Below are 12,139 nucleotides of genomic sequence, written 5' to 3' on the forward strand. Positions count from 1 at the left end.
GGAATGGGTGGCCAGTAATAAACTGGTCCTGAACATCTCTAAAACTAAGAGCATTGTATTGGTACAAATCATTCCTTATGTACTAGACCTCAGCTGAATCTGGTAATGAATGGTGTGGCTGCTGAACAAGTTCAGGAGACTGAATTACTTGGCGTAACCTTAGATTGTAAACTGTCATGGTCAAAACATATAGATTCAATGGTTGTAAAGACGGGGAGAGGTCCAGCCGTAATAAAGAGATGCTCTGCAAGGAAATACCTAGTTAAGCTGCGCTAGTAGTAGTACTGGAGCAGTCAAACTAATAGTAGTACTGCTAGAGCAGGCATACTAATAGTAGTACTACTAGAGCAGGCATAGTAATAGTAGTACTGCTAGAGCAGGCATACTAATAGTAGTACTACTAGAGTAGGCATACTAATAGTAGTACTACTAGAGCAGGCATACTAATAGTAGTACTGCTAGAGCAGGCATACTAATAGTAGTACTACTAGAGCAGGCATACTAATAGTAGTACTACTAGAGCAGGCATACTAATAGTAGTACTGCTAGAGCAGGCATACTAATAGTAGTACTACTAGAGCAGGCATACTAATAGTAGTACTGCTAGAGCAGGCATACTAATAGTAGTACTGCTAGAGCAGGCATAGTAATAGTAGTACTACTAGAGCAGGCATACTAATAGTAGTACTGCTAGAGCAGGCATAGTAATAGTAGTACTACTAGAGCAGGCATACTAATAGTAGTACTACTAGAGCAGGCATAGTAATAGTAGTACTGCTAGAGCAGGCATACTAATAGTAGTACTGCTAGAGCAGGCATACTAATAGCAGTACCACTAGAGTAGGCATACTAACAGTAGTACTACTAGAGCAGGCATAGTAATAGTAGTACTACTAGAGCAGGCATAGTAACAGTAGTACCACTAGATAGGCATACTAATAGTAGTACTGCTAGAGCAGGCATACTAACAGTAGCACTGCTAGAGTAGGCATACTAATAGTAGCACTACTAGAGCAGGCATACTAATAGTAGTACTACTAGAGCAGGCATAGTAACAGTAGCACTGCTGGTAGAGCAGGCATACTAATAGTAGTACTGCTAGGCAGGCATACTAATAGTAGTACTACTAGAGCAGGCATAGTAATAGTAGTACTACTAGAGCAGGCATACTAATAGTAGTACTACTAGAGCAGGCATTAATAGTAGTACTTATAGAGCAGGCATACTAATAGTAGTACTGCTAGAGCAGGCATAGTAATAGTAGTACTGCTAGAGCAGGCATACTAATAGTAGTACTACTAGAGCAGGCATAGTAATAGTAGTACTACTAGAGCAGGCATACTAATAGTAGTACTACTAGAGCAGGCATAGTAATAGTAGTACTACTAGAGCAGGCATACTAATAGTAGTACTACTAGAGCAGGCATACTAATAGTAGTACTGCTAAAGGAGGCATATTAATAGTAGTACTGCTAGAGCAGGCATAGTAATAGTAGTACTACTAGAGCAGGCATAGTAATAGTAGTACTACTAGAGCAGGCATAGTAATAGTAGTACTACTAGAGCAGGCATACTAATAGTAGTACTTCTAGAGCAGGCATACTAATAGTAGTACTACTAGAGCAGGCATAGTAATAGTAGTACTAGTAGAGCAGGCATACTAATAGTAGTACTACTAGAGCAGGCATAGTAATAGTAGTACTGCTAGAGCAGGCATAGTAATAGTAGTACTACTAGAGCAGGCATACTAATAGTAGTACTACTAGAGCAGGCATAGTAATAGTAGTACTACTAGAGCAGGCATACTAATAGTAGTACTACTAGAGCAGGCATAGTAATAGTAGTACTACTAGAGCAGGCATAGTAATAGTAGTACTACTAGAGCAGGCATACTAATAGTAGTACTACTAGAGCAGGCATAGTAATAGTAGTACTTCTAGAGCAGGCATAGTAATAGTAGTACAACTAGAGCAGGCATACTAATAGTAGTACTACTAGAGCAGGCATAGTAATAGTAGTACTGCTAGAGCAGGCATACTAATAGTAGTACTACTAGAGCAGGCATAGTAATAGTAGTACTTCTAGAGCAGGCATACTAATAGTATTACTTCTAGAGCAGGCATACTAATAGTAGTACTGCTAAAGGAGGCATAGTAATAGTAGTACTGCTAGAGCAGGCATACTAATAGTAGTACTACTAGAGCAGGCATACTAATAGTAGTACTGCTAAAGGAGGCATATTAATAGTAGTACTGCTAGAGCAGGCATAGTAATAGTAGTACTACTAGAGCAGGCATACTAATAGTAGTACTTCTAGAGCAGGCATACTAATAGTAGTACTACTAGAGCAGGCATAGAAATAGTAGTACTAGTAGAGCAGGCATACTAATAGTAGTACTACTAGAGCAGGCATAGTAATAGTAGTACTGCTAGAGCAGGCATAGTAATAGTAGTACTACTAGAGCAGGCATACTAATAGTAGTACTACTAGAGCAGGCATAGTAATAGTAGTACTACTAGAGCAGGCATAGTAATAGTAGTACTACTAGAGCAGGCATACTAATAGTAGTACTACTAGAGCAGGTATAGTAATAGTAGTACTACTAGAGCAGGCATAGTAATAGTAGTACTACTAGAGCAGGCATACTAATAGTAGTACTACTAGAGCAGGCATTAATAGTAGTACTTATAGAGCAGGCATACTAATAGTAGTACTGCTAGAGTAGGCATACTAATAGTAGTACTACTAGAGCAGGCATACTAATAGTAGTACTACTAGAGCAGGCATAGTAATAGTAGTACTGCTAGAGCAGGCATACTAATAGTAGTACTGCTAGAGTAGGCATACTAATAGTAGTACTACTAGAGCAGGCATAGTAATAGTAGTACTACTAGAGCAGGCATACTAATAGTAGTACTACTAGAGCAGGCATTAATAGTAGTACTTATAGAGCAGGCATACTAATAGTAGTACTGCTAGAGCAGGCATAGTAATAGTAGTACTGCTAGAGCAGGCATACTAATAGTAGTACTACTAGAGCAGGCATAGTAATAGTAGTACTACTAGAGCAGGCATACTAATAGTAGTACTACTAGAGCAGGCATAGTAATAGTAGTACTACTAGAGCAGGCATACTAATAGTAGTACTACTAGAGCAGGCATACTAATAGTAGTACTACTAGAGCAGGCATACTAATAGTAGTACTACTAGAGCAGGCATACTAATAGTAGTACTGCTAAAGGAGGCATATTAATAGTAGTACTGCTAGAGCAGGCATAGTAATAGTAGTACTACTAGAGCAGGCATAGTAATAGTAGTACTACTAGAGCAGGCATAGTAATAGTAGTACTACTAGAGCAGGCATACTAATAGTAGTACTTCTAGAGCAGGCATACTAATAGTAGTACTACTAGAGCAGGCATAGTAATAGTAGTACTAGTAGAGCAGGCATAGCTAATAGTAGTACTACTAGAGCAGGCATAGTAATAGTAGCAGGCTGCTAGAGTACTGCTAGAGCATAGTAACAGTAGTACTACTAGAGCAGGCATACTAACAGTAGTACTACTAGAGCAGGCATAGTAATAGTAGTACTACTAGAGCAGGCATACTAATAGTAGTACTACTAGAGCAGGCATAGTAATAGTAGTACTACTAGAGCAGGCATAGTAATAGTAGTACTACTAGAGCAGGCATAGTAATAGTAGTACTACTAGAGCAGGCATAGTAATAGTAGTACAACTAGAGAGCAGGCATAGTAATAGTAGTACAACTAGAGCAGGCATAGTAATAGTAGTACTACTAGAGCAGGCATAAGTAGTAGTAGTAATAGTAGTACTTCTAGAGCAGGCATACTAATAGTAGTACTTCTAGAGCAGGCATACTAATAGTAGTACTCTAAAGGAGGCATAGTAATAGTAGTACTGCTAGCAGGCATAGTAATAGTAGTACTACTAGAGCAGGCATACTAATAGTAGTACTGCCAAGGAGGCATATTAATAGTAGTAGCACTAGAGCAGGCATAGTAATAGTAGTACTACTAGAGCAGGCATACTAATAGTAGTACTTCTAGAGCAGGCATACTAATAGTAGTACTACTAGAGCAGGCATAGTAATAGTAGTACTAGTAGAGCAGGCATACTAATAGTAGTACTACTAGAGCAGGCATAGTAATAGTAGTACTGCTAGAGCAGGCATAGTAATAGTAGTACTACTAGAGCAGGCATACTAATAGTAGTACTACTAGAGCAGGCATAGTAATAGTAGTACTACTAGAGCAGGCATACTAATAGTAGTACTACTAGAGCAGGCATAGTAATAGTAGTACTACTAGAGCAGGCATAGTAATAGTAGTACTACTAGAGCAGGCATACTAATAGTAGTACTACTAGAGCAGGCATAGTAATAGTAGTACTTCTAGAGCAGGCATACTAATAGTAGTACTACTAGAGCAGGCATACTAATAGTAGTACTTCTAGAGCAGGCATAGTAATTGTAGTACTACTAGAGCAGGCATACTAATAGTAGTACTACTAGAGCAGGCATAGTAATAGTAGTACTACTAGAACAGGCATACTAATAGTAGTACTGCTAAAGGAGGCATAGTAATAGTAGTACTGCTAGAGCAGGCATACTAATAGTAGTACTACTAGAACAGGCATACTAATAGTAGTACTGCTAGAGCAGGCATAGTAATAGTAGTACTTCTAGAGCAGGCATACTAATAGTAGTACTTCTAGAGCAGGCATACTAATAGTAGTACTACTAGAGCAGGCATAGTAATAGTAGTACTGCTAGAGCAGGCATAGTAATAGTAGTACTACTAGAGCAGGCATAGTAATAGTAGTACTTCTAGAGCAGGCATACTAATAGTAGTACTTCTAGAGCAGGCATACTAATAGTAGTACTGCTAAAGGAGGCATAGTAATAGTAGTACTGCTAGAGCAGGCATACTAATAGTAGTACTACTAGAACAGGCATACTAATAGTAGTACTGCTAGAGCAGGCATAGTAATAGTAGTACTTCTAGAGCAGGCATACTAATAGTAGTACTTCTAGAGCAGGCATACTAATAGTAGTACTACTAGAGCAGGCATAGTAATAGTAGTACTGCTAGAGCAGGCATAGTAATAGTAGTACTGCTAGAGCAGGCATAGTAATAGTAGTATTACTAGAGCAGGCATACTAATAGTAGTACTACTAGAGCAGGCATAGTAATAGTAGTACTGCTAGAGCAGGCATACTAATATTAGTACTACTAGAGCAGGCATAGTAATAGTAGTACTGCTAGAGCAGGCATACTAATAGTAGTACTACTAGAGCAAGCATACTAATAGTAGTACTACTAGAGCAGGCATAGTAATAGTATTACTACTAGAGCAGGCATACTAATAGTAGTACTACTAGAGCAGGCATACTAATAGTAGTACTACTAGAGCAGGCATACTAATAGTAGTACTACTAGAGCAGGCATACTAATAGTAGTAGTACTAGAGCAGGCATACTAATAGTAGTACTGCTAAAGGAGGCATAGTAATAGTAGTACTGCTAGAGCAGGCATACTAATAGTAGTACTACTAGAGCAGGCATAGTAATAGTAGTACTTCTAGAGCAGGCATACTAATAGTAGTACTACTAGAGCAGGCATACTAATAGTAGTACTACTAGAGCAGGCATAGTAATAGTAGTACTACTAGAGCAGGCATACTAATAGTAGTACTGCTAAAGGAGGCATAGTAATAGTAGTACTGCTAGAGCAGGCATACTAATAGTAGTACTACTACAGCAGGCATACTAATAGTAGTACTACTAGAGCAGGCATACTAATAGTAGTACTACTAGAGCAGGCATACTAATAGTAGTACTACTACAGCAGGCATACTAATAGTAGTACTACTAGAGCAGGCATAGTAATAGTAGTACTGCTAGAGCAGGCATACTAATAGTAGTACTACTAGAGCAGGCATACTAATAGTAGTACTACTAGAGCAGGCATACTAATAGTAGTACTGCTAGAGCAGGCATACTAATAGTAGTACTACTAGAGCAGGCATAGTAATAGTAGTACTACTAGAGCAGGCATACTAATAGTAGTACTACTAGAGCAGGCATACTAATAGTAGTACTACTAGAGCAGGCATACTAATAGTACTACTTCTAGAGCAGGCATACTAATAGTAGTACTACTAGAGCAGGCATAGTAATAGTAGTACTGCTAGAGCAGGCATAGTAATAGTAGTACTACTAGAGCAGGCATACTAATAGTAGTACTACTAGAGCAGGCATACTAATAGTAGTACTGCTAGAGCAGGCATAGTAATAGTAGTACTGCTAGAGCAGGCATACTAATAGTAGTACTACTAGAGCAGGCATACTAATAGTAGTAGTACTAGAGCAGGCATAGTAATAGTAGTACTACTAGAGCAGGCATACTAATAGTAGTACTACTAGAGCAGGCATACTAATAGTAGTACTAATAGAGCAGGCATAGTAATAGTAGTACTACTAGAGCAGGCATACTAATAGTAGTACTACTAGAGCAGGCATACTAATAGTAGTACTACTAGAGCAGGCATACTAATAGTAGTACTACTAGTGCAGGCATACTAATAGTAGTACTACTAGAGCAGCCATACTAATAGTAGTACTACTAGAGCAGGCATACTAATAGTAGTACTACTAGAGCAGGCATACTAATAGTAGTACTACTAGAGCAGGCATACTAATAGTAGTACTACTAGAGCCAAACAAGCTGTCTTCACTTTTCTTACAGCACTATTGTAACGCACATATCTGAGATTGTATAGTGATGACAAGAGGCAGGGCTGCATTTCATTCCAAAAATATGTATTTTCCCTTCCGCCCTAGCTCACTCCACTTCAAAGATCTGATAGGTATGCTGTGAATAAAAGCAATATGGCAGACACTAGGTGGGGCCACTGCTTACACCTAGCCTGCCTTCTCAGATCTGCAAAGGGGAGTGAAACAGGACAGAGAGGAGGGGATAACTTTTTGGAATGAAAATGCAGCCCAGGGTTTTGTAGCAGAGCGATGGAAAATAGTGGTTAGGTTATGCAACAGTTGGGCTGGATAAATAAGAGGCGTGCTCTCTGGTGATATAAACTGGGGCTCTATCAAACACACACAGCAATAAGGGCATGCCTCAGAGCTGTGACTCATATTACCCATTTTTAGAACCGTCTGGAATCTCCACATCTCCACTTTCCACACAGTTTGTAGAGAACAAATCAACCCCAGGTTTGTGGAAGGCAACATGGAGGGCGACAACATGTTGGAGTGTTATAACATAGAGGGTTACCACAGCTGGGGCCTGGCCTATTACACAAGGCCTGGCCTATTACACAAGCAAATACATGCCAAATACAATTAAGGAATAACCTTCTCTCTTCACACCCTCAAAACAAGATTGAACATAATATTGACCTTTAAAACATGAATTAATGCAAATGATAGCATTGGCACATGACCATTTGAGATCAAGTCTGATGGAGCAGGTTTGGGTGGAGCTGACCTCATTTCAGGGCGTCAATGGCTGGTTGTGGGCTGATCATGTGTCTGCTCTGCTTGAGGGTGTGTTTTTCACTTTAAGAGGAAGCTTTTCTTCTTTCTGTCTCACATCAGTCTCACATCAGGACCCAGCCTGTCAGCTACACATATCCTAGATCTTATCTTCTGCTCTGAGGTGAGTAGAGAGGGAGGGAGGAGGGGGAGGGGGGCTGCTGCAACTCTCAGATAGAGGAACACAGAGGAGGGAAGGAGCAGGGAGGAAGGAGAGAGTTAGGAACATAAAGATAGAACGGTTCTATTATATACGGTTAGGAATGAGGGAATGAGAAAGGTAGAGAAGTTGGAAGTGTGTGTGTGTGTGTATGTGTGTGTGTTGGGTGAATGAAGAACAGATGAATCAGCCATTCCATTATAAAGTGCCAATAACTATACATTTGCAACTGTTTGCCAAATCAATGTTTCAATGTGATCCTTTTATACGTTGCATTCATTTACTCAGGAAACACCTGCTGTAAACACACTGTAGAACAACGCTGTCTAGACCTGAACACATTCCATTTCCTGGGTCTTATAACATTAAACATGTTTTCATCTTTAGTGTAGCTGAGCCTTCTCCTCTTCCTCTGTCTTGTTGTGAATCATATGTTCCATTGTAATAACCAGACATAGACAGGATGAATACTCATGTCACTCTCATCCTCTTCTCTTCTCTCTTCTCCTTCCCTTGCTTTACTCTCTCTAATCCAATACTCTTCCTCCCTGTGATTTCCTCACTCATAACTTCCCCTCTACCTGCTTTCCTCCCCCCTCTCTTCCTCTCTTCCCCCCTTTTCTCTTTTTTTCTCCTCCTACCCCACACCCCTGCCTCCCTCTCTCTCTCATCCCCTCTTCCCAACTCTCTCTCCGTCCACCTGCCTCCTCCTATCTCTCCCCCAGGTACAGTATGTCTCGTCTGGAGAAGGCCATTGTATCCATGGTGGAGGTGTTTGAGGAGTATGCTACAAAGGATGATAAGAATCGCCAGCTTAGCGGTACAGAGCTCGTAGAGCTGATGAAGACAGAGCTGGCCAGCCCAGAGTTCCATGTAAGACACACACACACACACACAGACACAGACAAACTCAGTGTTGTCCTGTATGGCTCAGTTGGTAGAGCATGGTGCCAGTAACACCAGGATAGTGGGTTTGATTCCTGGGCCCACCCATACGAGAAATCGATGCATAACTGTAAGTCGCTTTGGACAAATGTGTCTGCTAAATAGTATATTATTCTATTATCACACACACAGCCTATCCACATGTTTTACATATCCATACCACAACATAGTAGTAATGTTTTATTAACATACACATACCACTGCGTGCGTGTGTGTGTGTGTGTGTGTGTGTGTGTGTGTGTGTGTGTGTGTGTGTGTGTGTGTGTGTGTGTGTGTGTGTGTGTGTGTGTGTGTGTGTGTGTGTGTGTGTGTGTGTGTGTGTGTGTGTGTGTGTGTGTGTGTGTGTGTCTCAGGGAAAGGTGGAACCAGCAGTGCTCCAGGAGGCGATGACCAACCTGGATAAGAACCATGATGGGGAGATCAACTTCAGAGAGTTCTCCATGTTCTTGGCTACTCTGGCCAGGGGCTACTACAGAGCCAGAAACAAGGGCAAGGGCAACAAGGGCAAGCCTGACAAGCCTGAATGAGGGGCAAAAAATAACCTGTTGACAAGTGTGGCCAGTATCGAGACACAGACACACACTGCTTTTCTATGATAAAAGAGAGAAAATGATACACTTACTGTAACTTGGATGGTGCTTTTAAGATGTCTTCTCTACATTTCCCCTGTTTTTTAAATTAAATCTGACTTGCTTACTAGTTGGTGTTGTGTGTTTCATTTTTGTGATTCTAGAATTCCTCGAGATGATGTGATGAGCACCAATTCTCAGACATTACCACTGGTACACCATTAAAGGGATACTGCAGAGCTCTGATAATTATATCCAAAATCTTATTTGCCAGAATCTCGCAGTATCCATCCGTCCACCCAACACGCTTTCAGTGAGAATGTCTGTTACCCTCTTCTAATCATTCTTTGGTGAGAACCCGCTTCAGGTGTAGGCTTGGTTTACATATTTTCTTCCCCTCTTTACTCCCCCTCTCATCCTCCCATCCAGCCCATCCCCCTCTCATCCTCCCATCCAGCCCATGTCCTGAGGACTCCGTGTGTCTCCCTGTGTTAGTGTCACAGTGTTAGAGGACAGCTATAATGTTGAGATTAAAGGTAGAAGCCTGATTATGACCTAATGCTTTATAGTCTGGTGAATCCATTCACCTCATGCTCATACCATGTTTCTCACAATAGACTAGAGCCCACAGCTGGCACAACAAATATAGACTGGTTTCACCCTCCCATGAAGCCCCTGGACACTGATCAGTGTGTTGTCTCCTCTTAAGGTTAGAATTAGGGGAAGGTAAACTGATCCTAGATCTGTACATATTGGACTAAATAGAGTTCTTTCAATGTTCTGATCAGGTAGTATGATTAGTAGAATATGGGTGCACAAGTAAAACAAATGTTTTTGAAAAGTATTATTATTATTTTATTATTTTAATTAAATAACTAAGTTCAATGCCTTTTTAGATGTGGGCAACATTGTTCTACTGCTTGATCTACAGTCTACAATGCATTTTCTGTGTAAGCACCGTAACTCATATACAGCTCCTTTAACTCAACTCCTGAACAGAATGTTCTGATCAGGATAGGGTGATTCTATGAACCCTATTACTGCTGTCTTCTGGCTCACTATCTGGATTACATTATTTGACCCAAAATACATCCCTCAGCCTTTAGGATCAAATGAGAGAACACCTCCCTCAGCCTCTAGGATCAAGAATTTAAATGAGAGAACACCTCCCCCAGCCTCTAGAATCAAGAATCAAATGAGAGACCACCTCCCTCAGCCTCTAGCCTCAAATGGGAGTACACTTCCCTCAGCCTCTAGGATCAAATGGGAGAACACCTCCCTCAGCCTCTAGGGTCAAATGGGAGTACACTTCCCTCAGCCTCTAGGATCAAATGGGAGTACACTTCCCTCAGCCTCTAGGATCAAATGGGAAGTACACTTCCCTCAGCCTCTAGGATCAAATGGGAGTACACTTCCCTCAGCCTCTAGGATCAAATGGGAGTACACTTCCCTCAGCCTCTAGGATCAAATGGGAGTACACTTCTCTCAGCCTCTAGGATCAAATGGGAGTACACTTCCCTCCGCCTCTAGGATCAAATGGGAGTACACTTCCCTCGGCCTCTAGGATCAAATGGGAATACACTTCCCTCAGCCTCTAGGATCAAATGGGAGTACACTTCCCTCAGCCTCTAGGATCAAATGGGAGTACACTTCCCTCAGCCTCTAGGATCAAATGGGAGTACACTTCCCTCAGCCTCTAGGATCAAATGGGAGTACACCTCCCTCAGCCTCTAGCCTCAAATGGGAGTACACCTCCCTCAGTCTCTAGCCTCAAATGGGAGTACACTTCCCTCAGCCTCTAGGATCAAATGGGAGTACACTTCCCTCAGCCTCTAGGATCAAATGGGAGTACACTTACCTCAGCCTCTAGGATCAAATGGGAGAACACATCCCTCAGCCTCTAGGATCAAATAGGAGAACACCTCCCTCAGCCTCTCGGATCAAATGGGAGAACACCTCCCTCAGCCTCTAGGATCAAATGGGAGTCCACCTCCCTCAGCCTCTAGGATCATATGGGAGTCCACCTCCCTCAGCCTCTAGGATCAAATGGGAGAACACCTCCCTCGTGAATTATCGGTGTTATCTTAGTAGTTATGTCAAGTCCTACTTGTTTTTTATTCTCCCGCTTTTTGGATATTCAACGTAATTCTGTAAAATCATGCATTGTAATAGATCAACTCATAGACAGATGGTGGTATTGTATCAGAAGTGTGTAGCGCCCAGGTACTAAAGAAAGTGTCTCTCAACTCCCAACTGTAATGCTACTTATAGACCAGCGTTCTTCACCACAGGTCCTTGGCAGCTACAGTGTGTCGGATTTATTTCCTGCCAAGCACCAACACTCCTGATTCTACTAGTCATTGGTCATTGGTACATTCATTGAACCAGTGTTAGAATGGTAGAAAACTTTTAGCTCTCCAGGACCAGGATGTAAGAACACTGCTGCAGGTCAATACCAGTGGACAGGAGCAGTAGAATGACCTGTATCTCAGAGACTTCCTAGGTTAAAGGGAAGGTCCCGTCAGTGATCAGCTCTTGTGGACCTGTAATTGGCACAGATGAAGATGGGTCGAAATGGCCAAAAACTTTGCATGTGAATGTCTCTTCATCTGTGTGTGTGCCTGTGTGAGTCTGTACTTGCATTCTTGTATGTGTGTGTGCCTGTGCACACTCGTACTTTTAAACTCGGACAAAACAGAGATGCTTGTTCTAGGTCCCAAGAAACAAAGAGATCTTCTGTTGAATCTGACAATTAATCTTAATGGTTGTACAGTCGTCTCAAATAAAACTGTGAAGGACCTCGGCGTTACACTGGACCCTGATCTCTCTTTTGAAGAACATATCAAGACCATTTCAAGGACAGCTTTTTTCCATCTACGTAACATTGC

The 12,139-nt window shown here is 41.4% G+C and overlaps 1 protein-coding gene across 1 annotated transcript; it reads left to right on the plus strand.

Moving 5' to 3' along the window:
• Positions 1 to 7,595: 7,595 nt before the first annotated feature.
• LOC135563057 (protein S100-A5-like) lies at positions 7,596 to 9,381 on the plus strand. The gene is made up of 3 exons (XM_065005902.1): positions 7,596 to 7,701; positions 8,463 to 8,610; positions 9,036 to 9,381. Exons 2-3 carry the CDS (start codon positions 8,470 to 8,472, stop codon positions 9,207 to 9,209), a joined length of 315 nt encoding a protein of 104 aa, XP_064861974.1. The 5' UTR covers positions 7,596 to 7,701; positions 8,463 to 8,469; the 3' UTR covers positions 9,210 to 9,381.
• Positions 9,382 to 12,139: the final 2,758 nt, after the last annotated feature.

Source organism: Oncorhynchus nerka, linkage group LG3, assembly GCF_034236695.1.
Source record: "Oncorhynchus nerka isolate Pitt River linkage group LG3, Oner_Uvic_2.0, whole genome shotgun sequence".
NCBI classification, from domain to species: Eukaryota; Metazoa; Chordata; class Actinopteri; order Salmoniformes; family Salmonidae; genus Oncorhynchus; species Oncorhynchus nerka.

Coding starts and splice junctions, on each gene's coding strand:
- LOC135563057 (XM_065005902.1), top strand. CDS start 8,470: ATGTCTCGTCTGGAGAAGGCCATTGTATCCATGGTGGAGGTGTTTGAG. Junction 8,611..9,035: donor TGGCCAGCCCAGAGTTCCAT/GTAAGACACACA, acceptor TGTGTGTCTCAG/GGAAAGGTGGAACCAGCAGT.